This window comes from Nerophis lumbriciformis, linkage group LG22 (genome assembly GCF_033978685.3).
Source record: "Nerophis lumbriciformis linkage group LG22, RoL_Nlum_v2.1, whole genome shotgun sequence".
Taxonomy (NCBI): Eukaryota; Metazoa; Chordata; class Actinopteri; order Syngnathiformes; family Syngnathidae; genus Nerophis; species Nerophis lumbriciformis.
Genome location: NC_084569.2, coordinates 33,191,103 through 33,209,958, shown reverse-complemented (window position 1 = coordinate 33,209,958; position 18,856 = coordinate 33,191,103). Strand labels below are relative to the sequence as shown.

Below are 18,856 nucleotides of genomic sequence, written 5' to 3'. Positions count from 1 at the left end.
GCCTTTTCTTCCACATAACTTTAACCAGTCCCACCCGACACACCAATAAGCTTGATCATAGATGTATTATAAAACTCCTGATAGGAAGTCGCCATTTGCTAAATGTGTTACATCTTTGTTACATGGGACAATGCACATTAATAAACATATAAAATGTAAAGGTGCCAAATCATAGCCTAAAGCTAGGTTCCATCTGCAGTCTGCGGCAGGTTGATGACCTACGATGAGAGCAGATCAGGAACAAAGTGACCATAGTAGTTAAAGTGCATACGGCAGATGGAGAAGTGCTAAACTGTTGCATATAATAATTGTACTGAAGGAAGAAAATAAACATCTCCTTTGGCCTAGTAAGTTAAAGTGCTGGTTTTACTGCACATAGTCATATTTCACAATAATTAGCACAACAGTTAACAGATGTATTTAAGCATTGAAAATTGGACCAAAAAAAGCTAACTTTGCTATGTCTACATATGAAATATGGCACAATTTTGCTAACATTCAAAAATTAGCATCCGTGCGAATGGCCCATCAAATCTTAAATAACACTGCACCAGCGCCACTTAAGCACTTTGTCCAGTTTACATCTGCTGTGACGAGTAAAAACACACAAGCCTCCACCAGGAGGCAGTGTAGCATACCGAGATGTAAAAACTATTTTGCACAATCAGCCTTTTCATATAAAGCGATAAAGGAATGGAACAACGACAAACTTGAAAACTCAAACAGATTACTCTTCATTCACTGTTGAACTTAAAAAGTGGCTTTGGGGCAATCAAAGCTGCTCACACGGTCACTAGGGATGATGTTTGATAAGAAATTATCGAGTTCGAGCCTATTATCGAATCCTCTTATCGAACCGATTCCTTATCGATTCTCTTATCGAGTCCCGATAGGTTGTTGTATATGGAAAAAAAACACAATATTTGGTTTAACAAAAGCTCACTTTTATTATATAAGAAAAAAATAAAATCTAATAAATAAATAAATATTGACTGTTACCCCCCTAAAAAAATAAAATAAAATAAATAAATATTGACTGTTACCCAAAGTATATTAAGTGGGATTTTTAAGAAAAACAAATATATACAGTAACACAAAAACAACCTGTCTCTGTGATCACTATAGGTGTATAAATAATAATATAGTGTTAAATAAAATCAGTCCCTTGGGCACAAAACTGAAAATAATACAGCTCTCCAAAAAGTGCACTTCTGCTGCTATTTGACATAACTGTTTGTTATGATGCTTTGACATTTTAGCACTTTATTTCTTTATTGAAAGAAAATTCTATGAAGAGAAACGTTGTTTGCAAATGTGGTTACAATGCTAAAAAATGAAAAGTTAAAGCTAAAAAAAGAAATACACTTTATTGAGTTAACATTATTTCTTTATAGGGGGAGAGATGTGATGTTATGAGCTAGGGAATATAACAACTACAATACCCAGCATGCAACGGGCGTGACGAGCATGCGCGGTAGCCCCGAAAAGTGTTGTTGCATGTCGCCACCCGGCAGCTAAGAATGAGGTTATGAGCACGCTGTGAAAGTAAACGTCAAGAACTCAGCCAACACGCCTCGTCGGCATTATTTATAATTAGACAGACAACACATATACAGTGTGATTTTGTTTTGTTTACAAGGAAAGAAAAACAAAAGTTAAAAAAAGGAGATCATGTCATATATGTTGTATATATATGTATGTGCTGCGGTTGTTTTAAGAACGTTGCGACAGCTGCCGTAAAGGAGGTGCGTTGCTAGCCTGGTTGCTATGTTTCCGGTTGGTGGTAAAAGTGTTGGTCATGTGTTTGTACCCTGCTCAAATCTCTCAGTAAAGTTATTCATTGGATTATACCTTTTGTTTTGAACTTTATTACACCTTGGAGCCCTTTTTCCGGTACATTGTTTTTCCTGCTTTCCCTATCTGCGCCTAATGACTGAGCTACGTGACATCATTTCTTGTGATGTCTCACGGGGCATTTCTGGTCGGGACGGGATTCGTTCCCAGGGATTCGAATAAAGAACCAACTCTTTTTCTTTACTATAGTGGTCTCGATAACGGGCGCCGGTTCTCAAAAAAAGATTTGAGTCCGAGGACTCGGTTCTTTTCTTATCGAACAACGGGAAAACCGGTTTTGAGTATCATCCCTAACGGTCACTGAGGTGGGCACTATGTTTGACCCACATGTCAACTTAATGTGTATTATATTTATGCATGAGAGCACTTTGTTGTAAGCTGTGAGTTGTGTCTGTTAAAACCGTGGTCGTTTTTACAAATGATGACAGATGTGAACAAGAGCATGTCTATGTGTGATGATGTAAATGTGGTGTGGTTGTAAGGGCAATGAAAGGGCATTTTATGACTTTTCTAAATTTGATTACATGCAATAGTATAATTTTATTGTTATAATTTTATTTCATGTTTTTGTATATTTTTAATTTAGGTAACCAGGGACTGCAGATGGAAATTAGCTATTTAGCTATAGTCTGGTGCAGAACATATCTGTCTTTGAGCTTAATGTCTCTGTGCCCCTTGTCCCTTAAAATAAAGATTAAGCTAAACAAAATATCAATACATAACTTTTATAATGGAAATAGAAATCCACATACATCTATTGGAACTAATGGCAAATATTTCTAGCTTTATTATATATCCATGCTCTTGTCCTTGAATGTGATGTATCCATACTTGCCAACCTTGAGACCTCCGATTTCGGGAGGTGGGGCGTGGGGCGTGGTTAAGATATATATATATATATATATATATATATATATATATATATATATAAATAAAAGAAATACTTGAATTTCAGTGTTCATTTATTTACACATTTACACACACATAACACTCATCTACTCATTGTTGAGTTAAGGGTTGAATTGTCCATCCTAGTTCTATTCTCTGTCACTATTTCAGAACACACACATTATACAAATATACATTATAAAATCAATAAGAAAACGGGAGCTCTAATTTGAGAGTCTGAATTAGGATCAGAAGTTCCTATAAACATTGCGCACTCACATCGCCTTTTTGTATCGATTACTGCAGCTGTGCACTGGATTCATTCACAAATACAAACTACAACTCACAAACACTTTAGAGTTAGGCTCCACCATCAGAATGTGTACTTAAACTTATAAAGATCACATGGATATTATTCAGTGAGTTGATTCACCAAAACTAACCTGTTATACAGGAGGAAAAAGCACACAGGACGTTTCAATTGTTCACAGACTGGTCGCGCTCATCAGAATGACAAGACACTTCCGGTCTGCAGGTGATAGCATTCAATTGGGAAAAAACGCCCTACTGCCCCCTACTGACCAATGTGAATACTGATAAGTGTGTAATGACAGCTCCAAAAACGAATTCAAACCACAAAATAAAATAAATAAATCAACACAAAAATGTGACACATTATGGGTGGGTCACATATGCATGTACAGTAGATGGCAGTATTGTCCTGTTTAAAAGTGTCACAACATTGCTGTTTACGGCAGACGAACTGCTTTACGGGGGACGAAAACTTGACTGCTGTTGTTGTGTGTTGTTACCGCGCTGGGAGGACGTTAATGAAACTGCCTAACAATAAACCCACATAAGAAACCAAGAACTCGCCCTCGATCATTAGCTGTTTATATGGTGGGAAAGCGGACGTGAGAACAGGCTGTCAACACGTCACTCAGGTCCGCATGGAGCTGGAGGGGGCGTGGCCTCCAGCTCCGCCTGAATTTCGGGAGATTTTCGGGAGAAAATTTGTCCCGGGAGGTTTTCGGGAGAGGCGCTGAATTTCGGGAGTCTCCCGGAAAATCCGGGAGGGTTGGCAAGTATGGATGTATCACCTATAAGCCATCAGATACTAAAGCCAAAAAAAAGCCTACTACTAGCAAAAATGAGTAAAAAACTAAAGTCAATGGAGAGCTTTTTTGCAAAGGGAAAAGGTCAGGGGTTTCCCACTAATTCAACGTTACGGAGAGTTTTTTCATGTATTAATTTTTCATGCACGTATTTGCTATATTTATCTGCCACACGTGGAACAAACAAAGCCTACATTAAACCGGTCCCTGGTGCAAAAAAGTTTGGGGACCTCTGCTGTTTAGCACATTATATTGCGTTCAAAGTGTACAACCCTTCACTAAAACATGACATTTTGTTGAGACTGGAAGCCATAATCATATTTACATTGTTGCTTATGGAGAAATTATACAAACTTTTCTGAAGAACCGTTCGTAAATCGAGGCTCCACTGTACAAAAATCTGAAACCTCGAAAATGTATCAGATAATTCCTATTATTCAAAAGAGAAGCTTCCGCCATTAAAGACAGGCAGTTACAGTAAAAGGGTTCTGCTTGTGTGTGGGGTAGTCATTTTTAATGAATAATTGGAGCTTTATCATTCCTAACTGGAAAGAGCCTCAGTAACATACCATGAAAGCTTTTGTCCAGAATCATCTGCGATAATTTCTTCTCGACATCTCCCTAGAAGAAAGACCCTGTCAGATTCTGCTCATTTCACTGCACACACTAAAGGGAATTCTGCATATTAGTCATGATCAAGCATATTACACACGTTAAAGGACAACTACCTTGGAGAGTTTAATGAGGGAGGAAATGTGTGCTATCTGGTAGAGAAAAGACAAAATAGATTTTAAATCCGGCTCATCAGATTGACTGGGATGATCAAATTATGCAAATGAAAACAAACAAAATGAAACTGAAAATGACTTTGATCTGTTGTGAAATGCTCACCTGCACCCTGGAGAAAGGTTCAATGACCCTGATGAGGTTCTGCTCCAGCAGGTTGTCGTAAAGTTTGGTGAGATGGGTTCGGATAATTGGATCCTCCCTCAGTTCTGCTTTGTAATCGGTGAGTGCCTGTGGAAGGACGGGGTCAGAATATTACACACATTATGTTCTCGACTGGCTCAGTAAGGAGCCCAAGCAAAGAATAAGGGGTCTGCAACGTGTGGCTCTTTCATGCCTCTGTCCTGGCTCCCTTTGGCTTGCCTTTGACACAAAATTTCCATAAATAATGGTAATTTAATTTTAAATTACCGTATTTTTCGGACTATAAGTCGTAGTTTTTTTCAGTTTGGCCGGGGGTGCGACTTATACTCAGGAGCGACTCATGTGTAAAATTATTAACACATTACAGTAAATTATCAAATAATATTATTTAGCTCATTCACGTAAGAGACTAGACGTATAAGATTTCATGGGATTTAGCGATTAGGAGTGACAGATTGTTTGGTAAACGTATAGCATGTTCTATACCAGTGGTTCTTAACCTGGGTTCGATCGAACCCTAGGGGTTCGGTGAGTCGGGCTCAGGGGTTCGACGGAGGTCAAGACACACCCGACTCATCGTGTAAACAAAAACTTCTCCCTATTGGGCGTATTATGGATACGGCAACAGCAGAAGTCACACTGATTTGCAGGTGTGTAATTTGTTGTGAGTTTATGCACTGTGTTGGTTTTGTTCTTTGAACAAGGTGATGTTCATGCACGGTTCATTTTGTGCACCAGTAATAAAACATGGTAACACTTTAGTATGGGGAACATATTCACCATTAATTAGTTGCTTATTAACATGCAAATTAGTAACATATTGGCTCTTAACTAGTCATTATTAAATACTTATTAATGCTTTAAACGGCATGGCCTTATTATAATCCTAACCCTCGAACCCTGGCCCTAACCCTAACCAAATAACTCTAAATTAAGTCTTTGTTACTTAGAATATGTTCCCCATACTAAAGTGTTACCAAAAACATATAACTTTGTCTTGAACTTGAAAAAAAACCCAACATTTTATTTTTCACTAAAGAAGGGTTCGTTGAATGCGCATATGAAACTGGTGGGGTTCGGTACCTCCAACAAAGTTAAGAACCACTGTTCTATATGTTATAGTTATTTGAATAACTCTTACCATAATATGTTACGTTAACATACCAGGCACGTTCTCAGTTGGTTATTTATGCCTCATATAACGTACACTTATTCAGCCTGTTGTTCACTATTCTTTATTTATTTTAAATTGCCTTTCAAATGTCTATTTTGGTGTTGGGTTTTATCAAATAAATGTCCCCAAAAAATGCGACTTATACTCCAGTGCGACTTATATGTTTTTTTTCTTTCTTTATTATGCATTTTCGGCCTCTGCGACTTATACTCCGGAGCGACTTATACTCCGAAAAATACGGTAATTCTATTTTAATGTTACAGTTGTTATTTTGGAGACTTCTGTGATCTTGTAATATAATAAAAATTAAATGTATTTTAATATATTGTCGATTGAAACGTATGTCACAACCCCATTGTTTCCCACACATTCATTTATTTGTGGCGGCCCGCCACGAAAGAATTACGTCCGCCACAAATAGATTTTTCGGCTTTTGACCCGCTCGACTGCTCATAAAAGCAATGGGACTCTGTCTGTGAATGTTGCTTGTAGTTACAATTCCGGTGCAGTAGGTGGCGGTAGCCTACTATGCATTGTAACTCCGCCAATAGCACTTAATTCACCTGGTGGGCCAGAAGAAGAAGAAGAAGACGACAAGTAAAAGAAGAACGGACCGACCGGATCAAAATACGAGGGTAAGACGTCTCGGCAAACAAGTTCAAAAGTGGTCCGAACCTGTGCAGTGTGCAGAACCGACTCGGATTTTCATAATTTTTATTTTCGGGATTTGAATACATTTATTTTGAAAGGACAGCTGGAGAGACGGGGGAGGGGGGGAGAGGGTGAGAGGGGGGATTGACGCGAAGCAAAGCGAATCGAACTGGGTCGCCGCAGCGGGTGCTCTACCAGGTGAGATAGGTTATAGCTGCATCGCTCGCGGCTCGTCATATATTTAACGTTAATCCGCGATTTCACCGAGCGTTTCACTGACGGTGAGCAGCCTGACGCTGCTTCATTAACACCGCCGCTGTTTGACTCGGGGGCCGGGCAGACGCACGCAGTAACAGTCACCTGTTACCAAACCAACGAGCTAACGTGTCCAGGTTATAACCCTGTTGTCAATAAACACACGTGGAGACGGTGCTTCAGATACTGCATTAATACTGAAGCTAAATTGTCCACTGTCCACTGCAGCATGTGAATGAAATGAAAAGAATAAAATCTGAGCCAACAAGCTGTTAAAATGTTGTCCAGGTTAATGTTTTGGCCATTAAAGGCCCTTCATTTCAAGATTTCAACTGTGATTGGGCTTTAAACAGGTGGCTGACCTGTTCAGATGGGTGTAACTGCTACTGGTCAAATAATGTGAAATAGCATTTAATTTTACATGTATGCAATGCCATTTAAATGTAATTATAGATAATAATAATAATAATAATAATAATAATAATAATAATAAATACTGTATAGTGTTGTAAATAGTCAACGGGAAGGATTTTAGTAAGATATAAGCCATGAGCACTACACAGCCAGAAAAAAACCTAGGCAGGACAAGTAAAAATATTGGGGCAAGTAGATTTGAGAAGTCGGGCAAGTAGAAAAAAACCTTAACGTTGAACCCTGCATGTGTTGAGCTGCTGCCGCTTAAGGTTAGACGGCACTGTACATAGAGCGGTTCTGCTCGTTAGTAATAAATTCTAATGTTGGATGTTCACTCCTTCACACAGATGATGTATGCACTAATTAAAGGGGCAGAGCTTTAAGAGACATTTTAGCTTTTATATTTTATAAGATAGTTTTTGTTTGAACCACAATTAATAAATATATTTCAGTGAATAACTAATTGTTCAAATCTGTATATAAATATGTACATAAAGTGTTGTAATTATATTCCAACTCCGCGTTCTTCTTGGTCATCGCCGCTGCCGCCGCCACCCCTAGCCCCCGACCCCACCACCACAAATAAATGCCTGTCCTGTGGGAAACACTGCAACCCCCATGTGTCATCTTTTGTTGACAAGCCATTGCATTGTTTTTAGCGGTCAACATCCGCTATATTAGCAAATTGACAGAAAATACAACATTTAATGCTTCATGGACAGATTCATTTGCCTTCACTATTGACGAGGTTGGTTCATGTGTGTGCTTAATGTGGATAGAAAATAGCAAACAACAAAAAAAAAATGTTCCAAGACATTTCCAGAACAAACACACAGTATTTGCGAAAAAATACCCAATTGGAGATGACCAAAAAAGAGCAGTTTTGGAAGTGCTGCGGAAAGCAGATCAGAGCAAATAAACTTGGCGAGTCGTTTTCTGTCGAATGTTTGATTTCATAAATGCTATTTCATATGTGTAGTGAAACTATAAGTTGCGTTATCGTCATTTTAGGGATCAAACGGGGTTTGCGGCTCTCGGTGGGTTTAATTTCGTGGGAAATAGGCTCAAATGGCTCTTTGAATGGTAAAAGTTGCCGGCCCCTGAGCTAAACGTTGTCTGTATGTGTATCTACTAACCTTTTCAAAGTCTGCAAGTGACCGATTCTTGCTAGCCAGCGCCACACATTTCAGAGAATCTGTCTGTCGAAAAAGAGAAAAATAATAAAGTTGCATACAGTGGATGAACTGAAATGAACAAAGTTAAGAACCTTTTAGTGACCCTGTATAAATCAATTCCCCGCCCAATTTTTTTAATGATGGGTTAAATGGCACAGAAGCATTGAGGCATTATGAAAAAAGGAGTGACACTGCCTCTTTCAATGTTCGTGTTACATGAACAGAAAAACATGTGACCAATACTGCATATCAGGAAGCGTATCTTTCAGCTCACAGGTGACAGAAGAGTGACGTGCCACATTTGATTATCACCAATGGAACGAAGAAAAGGGTAATATTCCAAAGTGTCATTTTAATCTTATAGAACCAAATACGGTAAATGTTCTTTTTCTGGCTCATTGACCAGAGTTGCGCGTTTCACATTCCTTTCTGCGCAGAGATTTGTTTGAAAACAACATTTATAAAGTAACTTGGCTAACTATTACATTTATTTGCATGTCGAATGTACCGACTTCTTTAATCTAGAAGATGACAACAACACAGTGTCAGTGCAGCATCAGCACAGGTAGTGAGTGTGCCTCACACTCACATTGGCGTCATTTACCCAACATGACTGAAATTCTTTAATACTTTAAAGGTTTTGATCTTTTTTTTTCCTTTTACATTTCTAAGCCATTTTTTCACAGTATTACATTTTACTATTTTAACAAAAAACTAATAAAATATAAATTATGAAGTGCATAGTAGAATGTTGCTATAACCAAAAAATATCAATAGCATTGGATAGTGATTTTGATGCATTTTGACTGTTTTATATTTATGTAATAAAAACTGACAATTAGGACAATTGGTACCAAAGCAGGTCCCTTCAGAAAAATTAAAGTATATTATTTTTTTCTCACTTTCAAAATATTCATATTTTACTTAACTTCCGGCGTAATTGGAAAGATAAAGTTTTTATTAATTTTTTTAAAACACAATTTTAATTTTTGAGTATTTTTTCATAATGACAGTAAGCTTTTGGAGCTCTCCTGTCCCAAGCACAGGGTCAAAAAGGGCATCCGATAATAAATCTTTAAAATATAAATGAATAGGTTAAAAATAATAATTACATAAAATATGTACCGTATTTTTCGGAGTATAAGTCGCACCGACCGAAAATGCATAATAAAGATGAAAAAAAAACATATATAAGTCGCACTGGAGTATAAGTCTCATTTTTTGGGGAAATTTATTTGATAAAATCCAACCCCAAGAATAGACATTTGGAAAGGCAATTTAAAATAAATAAAGAATAGTGAACAACAGGCTGAATAAGTTTACGTTATATGAGGCATAAATAACCAACTGAGAACGTGCCTGGTATGTTAACGTAACATATTATGGTAAGAGTCATTCAAATAACTATAACATATAGAACATGCCATACGTTTACCAAACAATCTGTCACTCCTAATCGCTAAATCCCATGAAATCTTATACGTCTAGTCTCTTACGTGAATGAGCTAAATAATATTATTTGATATTTTACGCTAATGTATTAATAATTTCACACATAAGTCGCTCCTGAGTATAAGTCGCAACCCCGGCCAAACTATGAAAAAAACTGCGACTTATAGTCCGAAAAATACGGTAATACATCAAATATAAATTTTGGAAGCAGCAAAGCTACAATAACTTTAACAACAACAAACATCGGGGAGGTGCCCAACCACAACAAACCACAAGTACAAAAATAAACATTGCAACATGTCTCTATGATAGAGTACTTGAAAACTGAGCATTACCTTTAGAGAAAGGGAACAATTGATACAGCTATTGTACGGTATTGTATTACCATAATAGCAGGTTTTTCCTTTTTCGATGGCCGGGTCAAAATTATTCGGCTTCGGAGTCTGTCACGTGCATTTCAACAACGTGCGGACGAAAAAAACAAATTTAACCAACCCAGAAGCGATGACGCGGTTTGGCCGGCAGGGATAGCACAGCATGTCAGGTAAGTTGTGTTCGCATTTAAGTTGTGTTTAATAGTTTAAAAAGGGGGGAAATTACATTACTGGTGTCCCTAACACTGAAAAATGGCCTTGACGGAAGGAAAGATGTGCGAGGGAATTAAAGTTAAGTGTGGATGCTCACTGGAAAAATCCATAAATGAGCCACAACTTATACAAAGCACAAGGTTCAAAGCGTTGGAAAAAAGTAGGGGCTTATAGACCGGAAAATATGGTAATTTGTGCAAGTGCATTTAATAATGTGGCTGATCTGAAATTATACACCAGCCTTGCTTAACCATAAACTGATAACAATTTAGCCAACATTCATTTAAATCAATATTAAATATCTTCTCAGAAATGAAGAAAGTGTTACCTGTCTGCCAGCATACCGCAGAACAAGTTTGCCACTGATGAGAGCCTGGACATCCTCTGGTCTGAAACCAAAAACATTACAATTGGAAGGTGACCGTTTACAGTAGCAGTTGTTGTTTAACGACAGTGGCACCTGGATTTACGAACACCTCTATACGAAAACTTTTCGATTTACAAACTTTTCGATCAAGTCAAATATGGCTCTGTGTGCGAACCATGTCTCTGTGGACAAACGCTTCATTCAGGCGCCTGCAGGCAAGAAAACAGGCGAAACATTGCTCTGTAGGAGAAGTCACATCTCAACAATTCAGCATGTGTGCCTTTTCTTTGTTTTTTCGCCTTTTGACAAGTTTAGTCCATTTTGTTAACTCAATAAGAATCCCAAAAACTCAACAGACCAGCGTGGAAAGAAGGAGGAAACCGCTGTGGAGTATAAAAAAAAAAAGACTATTTGAAAAAGAGTACATTCATGGCACTAACAAGCATGACCACAGCACAGAACAGAACGTAACCACATCAAGTCTTAATTGTGATGAAGCCAAACTTTTCTGGGAAAAGACACCAGAACAAAATTATATCACAGCAGAGGAGAAGACACTATCTCTTCTCGTGTTCCAGGACGGACCCGAGCACTTCCAAAGCACAAACACACTTCTACCTCTTCCCTTTCTCTCCCTCTGCTTGCTCCTTTCTCGTCAGTTCTCTGCCCGTTGTTAAAGGGGAACATTATCACAATTTCAGAAGGGTTAAAACCATTAAAAATCAGTTCCCAGTGGCTTATTTTATTTTTCGAAGTTTTTTTCAAAATTTTACCCATCACGCAATATCCCTAAAAAAAGCTTCAAAGTGCCTGATTTTAACCATCGTTATATACACCCGTCCATTTTCCTGTGACGTCACATAGTGAAGCCAACACAAACAAACATGGCGCATAGAACAGCAAGCTATAGCGACATTAGCTCGGATTCACTCGGATTTCAGCGGCTTAAGCGATTCAACAGATTACGCATGTATTGAAACGGATAGTTGTAGTGTGGAGGCAGGTAGCGAAAACGAAATTGAAGAAGAAACTGAAGCTATTGAGCCATATCGGTTTGAACCGTATGAAAGCGAAACTGACGAAAACGACACGACAGCCAGCGACACGGGAGAAAGCGAGGACGAATTCGGCGATCGCCTTCTAACCAACGATTGGTATGTGTTTGTTTGGCATTAAAGGAAACTAACAACTATGAACTAGGTTTACAGCATATGAAATACATTTGGCAACAACATGCACTTTGAGAGTGCAGACAGCCCAATTTTCATCAATTAATATATTCTGTAGACATACCCTCATGTCAGCAGGCCAGGGAAGCCAGGGTCGATATTCTTCTCTTGATCATCTTCGGTGGCATAAGGGACGGTGTGAGCCAAGACATCCAGGGGGTTTAGCTCGCTCGTCTGCATGAACAAACTGCCGCCATTGCTTGCCGTGCTACCGAGGTCCTTTGTCCCTGAATTGCTCACACACTCCGGCAGATTCAATGGGGGTCTGGCGGCAGCTTTCTTTGACTTTATCGTTGGAAATGCATCTGCGTTGAGTGTCGCAGGATATCCACACATTCTTGCCATCTCTGTCGTAGCATAGCTTTCGTCGGTAAAGTGTGCGGAAAAAACGTCCAATTTCTTGCCACTTTCACATCTTTGGGCCACTGGTGCAACTTGAATCCGTCCCTGTTCGTGTTGTTACACCCTCCGACAACACACCGACGAGGCATAATGTCTCCAAGGTACGGAAAACAGTCGAAAAAACGGAAAATAACAGAGCTGCTTTGACTCGGTATTTGAGAAAATGGCGGATTGCTTCCCGCTCCGAGAGCGAATATTAGAAAGGCGTTTAATTCGCCAAAATTCACCAATTTAGAGTTCGGAAATCGGTTAAAAAAATATATGGTCTTTTTTCTGCAACATCAAGGTATATATTGACGCTTACATAGGTCTGGTGATAATGTTCCCCTTTAATGTGTGTGCATTTTACTTTTTTGAATGTTTATTATTGTAGCAATATGGTTGTTGAAGTTAAGGATTTTTGTGATTTTGTTTTTGAGAGTGCACCATAGTTACTTCTGTGTGTGTGCGCGTGTTGGCAGGGCAGAGCATACAGCAGCTTGTTGTTGTTTTGACCTTCTTTATTACTCAGAAAGTAGATTCATCACTACCTTGTTATGTTTGTTTGAAATAGAGTACCGGTACTGTATAGCATTTTATATTGTGTTCATAGTGTACAAATCTTCACTAAAAAATTTACTTTTGTCAAGGCTGTAACCCATTATTCATATTTGTTTAAATTCAAAATTGTTTCATATGGTAACTCTGCTTCACTATGCAAACTTCTCTATTAATGAATCATAGTTAATAACCGATCAGGTTTGTAAATCAAGGTTCCACTGTACACTACTTTTAGCAGTTTCCCCACATACAGTACAGGCCAAAAATTGGACACCTTCTCATTCAATATGTTTTCTTTATTTTCATGACTATTTACATTGTAGATTGTCACTGAAGGCATCAAAACTATGAATGAACACATGTGGAGTGATGTACTTAACAAAAACAAGGTTAAAATAACTGAAACCATGTTTTATAATCTAGTTTCTTCAAAATAGCCACCCTTTGCGCTGATTACTGCTTTGCACACACTTGGCATTCTCTCGATGAGCTTCAAGAGGTCGTCACCTGAAATGGTTTTCACTTCACAGGTGTGCTTGAAGCTCAAGGAGAGAATGCCAAGAGTGTGCAAAGCAGTAATCAGAGCAAAGGGTGGCTATTTTGAAGAAACTACAATATAAAACATGTTTTCAGTTATTTCACCTTTTTTTTGTTAAGCACATAACTCCACATGTGTTCATTCATATTTGTGATGCCTTCAGTGACAATCTACAATGTAAATAGTCATGAAAATAAAGAAAACGCATTGAAATGAGAACTTTTGTCCTGTACTGTATGTGAAGACAATATGCTGTGTTGCACGATGCAAAGCACGTTGCTGAATTCAGATGTGTCCACCTTAGCACTGCACCACTTACGCGTTGAGCATGATTTTGCAGAGCAGCATGTACTTGAGTCCTGTAATGGCTCGGGGACTGTTGATGGAGTCATAGCCCTCAAAGGTTTCATAAAAGTAGGAATAAGCCGTCTTCCAGTCTTTCTCCCCAGCGGCGTGAATGATCCCTTGAAATACACATATTAATATTAGGCAAACAGCAATGAAGGACAGTAGAAAGCATCTTGCCATTGTTAATTTCACAAATCACCGTCTCCAGTAGCTTTTTCCTGACTGGTAAATCTAACTTAAATACACGACTTAGGTGGATGCTGCTTATTAGTGATTCATTTTGATTTCTTCTGCTTTTTACCTGACTGCATATCTAAAGCTGCTTGTAGTTTTGGCGGGCAGTAGATGGCGTTGGCGGTTGTCCTGGCTGAGGTGAGCGCAGCTCGAGCCTTTGGCAGGTTACTGAGGGCGTGATATGTTTTACTCTCCAACAACTGGACCTCCACCAGCAGGGCTTTGTCATCCATTTTCTTCAGCTCCTGCAGCAACTGGGAGCCTGGAGGTGGAAAATAAACATAATACATAACAAAATCACGAAAAGTGCCACAGTTTTGCATAGGAAAAAGCTTGCAAACATACTGTTGGGCAGGGGTGCTCATTACGTCGATCGCGAGCTACCGGTCGATCGTGGAGGGTGTGTCAGTCGATCACCAGCCAGGCATTAAAAAAATAGTCCTAAAAATGAGCGATCATAAATCTTCACTATGACGTCACTTTCGTCACTTGATTGACATTCACGGCACCCGAGGGTCTTCTGAGATGACGCTGGCTGCTGCCAGCTCATTAAAATTACCGACTGGAAGGGGAGAAACACTTTATTTCAACAGACTCTGGCGCCGTACCTGTCGTCAAAACTCCAAAGACCGACTGCACAGTCGCACAATAAAAGCTCTGCTTCATCCTGCCTGCGCTAACAAAATAAGAGTCTCAGAAAGGTGGCGTGCACAAGCTAGCAAGCTACGGAGTTTGCCGACAATGTATTTCTTGTAAAGTGTATACAAAGGAGTACGGAAGCTGGATAAATAATATGCCAAAAACCAACCACTTTCATGTGGTATTATACAGAAAGGAGGACTTTTTTTCTCCTCCATTCGAAAATGCGGACGTTATCAGCACCACTGTCTGATTCCAATCAATGCAAGTCATCAGAATCAGGTAATACACCAACTTATATTCTTGTCTTCATGAAAGAAAGGAATCTATGTGTTAAACATGCTTGTATTATCTTTAAACACTTTTAACTTATTAACAATATTAACTATATGTGTTAAACATGCTTGTATTATCTTTAAACACTTTTAACTTATTAACAATATTAACTATATGTGTTAAACATGCTTGTATTATCTTTAACCACCTTTAACTTGTTAACAATATTAACTATATGTGTTAAACATGCTTGTATTATCTTTAAACACCTTTAACTTGTTAACAATATCAACTATATGTGTTAAACATTCTTGTATTATCTTTAAACACCTTTAATTTATTAACAATATTAGCTATATGTGTTAAACATGCTTACATTATCATTAAACATCTTTAACTTGTTAACAATATTAACTATATGTGTTAAACATGCTTGCATTATCTTTAAACACCTTTAACTTGTTAACAATATTAACTATATGTGTTAAACATTCTTGTATTATCTTTAAACACCTTTAATTTATTAACAATATTAGCTATATGTGTTAAACATGCTTACTTTATCATTAAACATCTTTAACTTGTTAACAGTATTAACTATATGTGTTAAACATGCTTGCATTATCTTCAAACACCTTTAACTTGTTAACAAAAACATATATTTCATAAATAAGTAAATATAAATTATATATATGAATGAGGTAGATCCCCACGACTTGATCAATTGAAAAGTAGCACGCCTGCAGAAAAAGTGTGAGCACCCCTGCTGTAGGGTAAAGACGGTAGATTGTAGGGGAACAATAGACGACACTCACCGAGTTGTAGGGCTTCCTGATAAGACTTTGTGTCGAAATAGAGTGAAATAAGCCGACCCTATGGAGAAAAAAAAATAGCGGAATTGTGTATTTAAGACCAAAACATAAACCAACACGTTTCAAAGTGCTGCACAGCGCGACAGTAAATTAGAAATGCATTGTAACAGGTAACCACATATGGCAAAAATAATATACACAATTATTTTGATTGATATTGTAATCACGATTAATTATACGATTATTCATTAATTTGAAAATATGAGTATTTATTGTACCACCAAAACTCAACTTTAAATAGCGTTAAAGGGGAACTTTATCACCAGACCTATGTAAGCGTCAATATATACCTTGATGTTGCAGAAAAAAGACCATATATATTTTTAACCGATTTCCGAACTCTAAATGGGTGAATTTTGGCGAATTAAACGCCTTTCTATTATTCGCTCTCGGAGCGATGACGTCACAACGTGGCGTCACATCGGGAAGCAATCCGCCATTTTCTCAAACACCGAGTCAAATCAGCTCTGTTATTTTCCGTTTTTTTCGACTGTTTTCCGTACCTTGGAGACATCATGCCTCGTCGGTGTGTTGTCGGAGGGTGTAACAACACGAACAGGGACGGATTCAAGTTGCACCAGTGGCCCAAAGATGCGAAAGTGGCAAGAAATTGGACGTTTGTTCCGCACACTTTACCGACGAAAGCTATGCTACGACAGAGATGGCAAGAATGTGTGGATATCCTGCGACACTCAAAGCAGATGCATTTCCAACGATAAAGTCAAAGAAATCTGCCGCCAGACCCCCATTGAATCTGCCGGAGTGTGTGAGCAATTCAGGGACAAAGGACCTCGGTAGCACGGCAAGCAATGGCGGCAGTTTGTTCCCGCAGACGAGCGAGCTAAACCCCCTATCGACCCTAGCTTCCCTGGCCTGCTGACATCAACTCCAAAACTGGACAGATCAGCTTTCAGGAAAAGAGCGCGGATGAGGGTATGTCTACAGAATATATTAATTGATGAAAATTGGGCTGTCTGCACTCTCAAAGTGCATGTTGTTGCCAAATGTATTTCATATGCTGTAAACCTAGTTCATAGTTGTTGGTTTCCTTTAATGCCAAACAAACACATACCAAACGTTGGTTAGAAGGCGATCGCCGAATTCGTCCTCGCTTTCTCCCGTGTCGCTGGCTGTCGTGTCGTTTTCGTCGGTTTCGCTTGCATACGGTTCAAACCGATATGGCTCAATAGCTTCAGTTTCTTCTTCAATTTCGTTTTTGCTACCTGCCTCCACACTACAACCATCCGTTTCAATACATTCGTAATCTGTTGAATCGCTTAAGCCGCTGAAATCCGAGTCTGAATCCGAGCTAATGTCGCTATAGCTTGCTGTTCTTTCCGCCATGTTTGTTTGTGTTGGCTTCACTATGTGACGTCACAGGAAAATGGACGGGTGTTTATAACGATGGTTAAAATCAGGCACTTTGAAGCTTTTTTTAGGGATATTGCGTGATGGGTAAAATTTTGAAAAAAACTTCGAAAAATATAATAAGCCACTGGGAACTGATTTTTAATGGTTTTAACCATTCTGAAATTGTGATAATGTTCCCCTTTAAAAAAAACAGATCTACCGTATTTTCCGCACTATAAGACGCACCTAAAACCCTCCAATTTTGTCCAAAGCTGACAGTGCGCCTTATAATCCGGTGCGCCTTATATGTGGACCAATATTGAGCCACAACAAACCTAAACTTCATTTTCATAAAGTTTAGGTCTTGCAACTACGGTAAGCAGCCGCCGACTTCATTTTCCCCCGTAGAAAAAGAAGTTATTCTTCTATGGTAAGCAGCCGCCCCCGTTGAAGCAGAAGCGTGCGGTGCATGCTGGGATATATGACGTTTCATTTCCATTTGTGTGTTTATGTACAGACCCCAAAATGGCTCTTATTAAGAGACACGCTTACGACGCAGAGTTTAAACTCAAAGCGATCAGTCACGCAGTAGAACACAGATGACAGAAGGCGAACCCACGTTCACCAAGACAGGGAGACAGCGCCGGACGACATACGCCTCTATCTGCCAGTGGATCGTAAATGCCTGGGCTGCTATTCAGTCTCAACTGTGGTCCGAGCTTTCAGGAAGGCACGAACTGTTACTGAACTGCTAGACAACAGCAGCGACACTGACTCGATTAATGACGACTTCGACGAGACTGATGACGTATTCGCCCAACTGTTTAATTCGGACACTGAAGAAGAAGAATTCGAGAGATTCGTGGATGAGGAATAACTTCATAAAGTGAGCTTTACATGTTTATTTTGTGTGTTGTGTTGTGTGACATTAACGTTTGAGGTACGTTGAGTTTTTAATATTGTTATTGCTCTGCACTATTTCGAGTGTTACTATATTGTGATTGCACTAACGTTTGATTTAACGTAACACAAGTAAATCAGCTGTTTATTCATTTTGGGAGTGAACAGTTGTCAGAACGCTGGTTTGTAATCTATTAATAAAGTTTGACTGACCTGACTGTTTTGTTGACATTTCCTTTAGCGCAGCTGCATCTAATGGATGCATAGGTGCGCCTTATAATCCGGTGCGCCTTATATATGAACAAAGTTTTGAAATATGCCATTCATTGAAGGTGCGCCTTATAATCCGATGCGCCTTATAGTGCGGAAAATACATTAAATTAGAAAAGAATGAACAACAAGTAAAATAATAATAACAATAGCAATAACAATGCATTTAAATAACAATAGCAACACAAAAAAAAACAATAAAATTCAGGTTTTTTTCCTTTTTACACTTATTTTTTACCACCATAGAGTAGGGATGTCCCGATCCAGGTTTTTGCACTTCCGATCCGATACCGATATTGTTTTTGCACTTCTGATCCGATACCGATACTGACCGATACCGATAATGACCGATAATGGCCTATCCGAGCATGTATTAAAGTTTAAAGTTATTTAGCC

At 38.7% G+C, this 18,856-nt stretch overlaps 1 protein-coding gene across 3 annotated transcripts in view; it reads right to left on the bottom strand.

The window, feature by feature from the left end:
• Positions 1 to 18,856, bottom strand: part of LOC133615266 (26S proteasome non-ATPase regulatory subunit 11-like) — a 51,776-nt gene that overhangs the window by 12,778 nt on the left and 20,142 nt on the right. Inside the window, exons 4-11 of one of the 3 annotated variants that reach the window (XM_061973738.2) lie at positions 15,884 to 15,941; positions 14,221 to 14,415; positions 13,891 to 14,035; positions 10,824 to 10,884; positions 8,418 to 8,480; positions 4,749 to 4,874; positions 4,586 to 4,621; positions 4,427 to 4,478 (exon numbers count right to left, since the gene is read on the bottom strand). In XM_061973738.2, the coding sequence (XP_061829722.1) occupies positions 4,427 to 4,478; positions 4,586 to 4,621; positions 4,749 to 4,874; positions 8,418 to 8,480; positions 10,824 to 10,884; positions 13,891 to 14,035; positions 14,221 to 14,415; positions 15,884 to 15,941 (736 nt within the window). The remainder of the gene's footprint in view (positions 1 to 4,426; positions 4,479 to 4,585; positions 4,622 to 4,748; positions 4,875 to 8,417; positions 8,481 to 10,823; positions 10,885 to 13,890; positions 14,036 to 14,220; positions 14,416 to 15,883; positions 15,942 to 18,856) is intronic. The other 2 variants (XM_061973739.2, XM_061973740.2) reach the window with 2 other exon arrangements.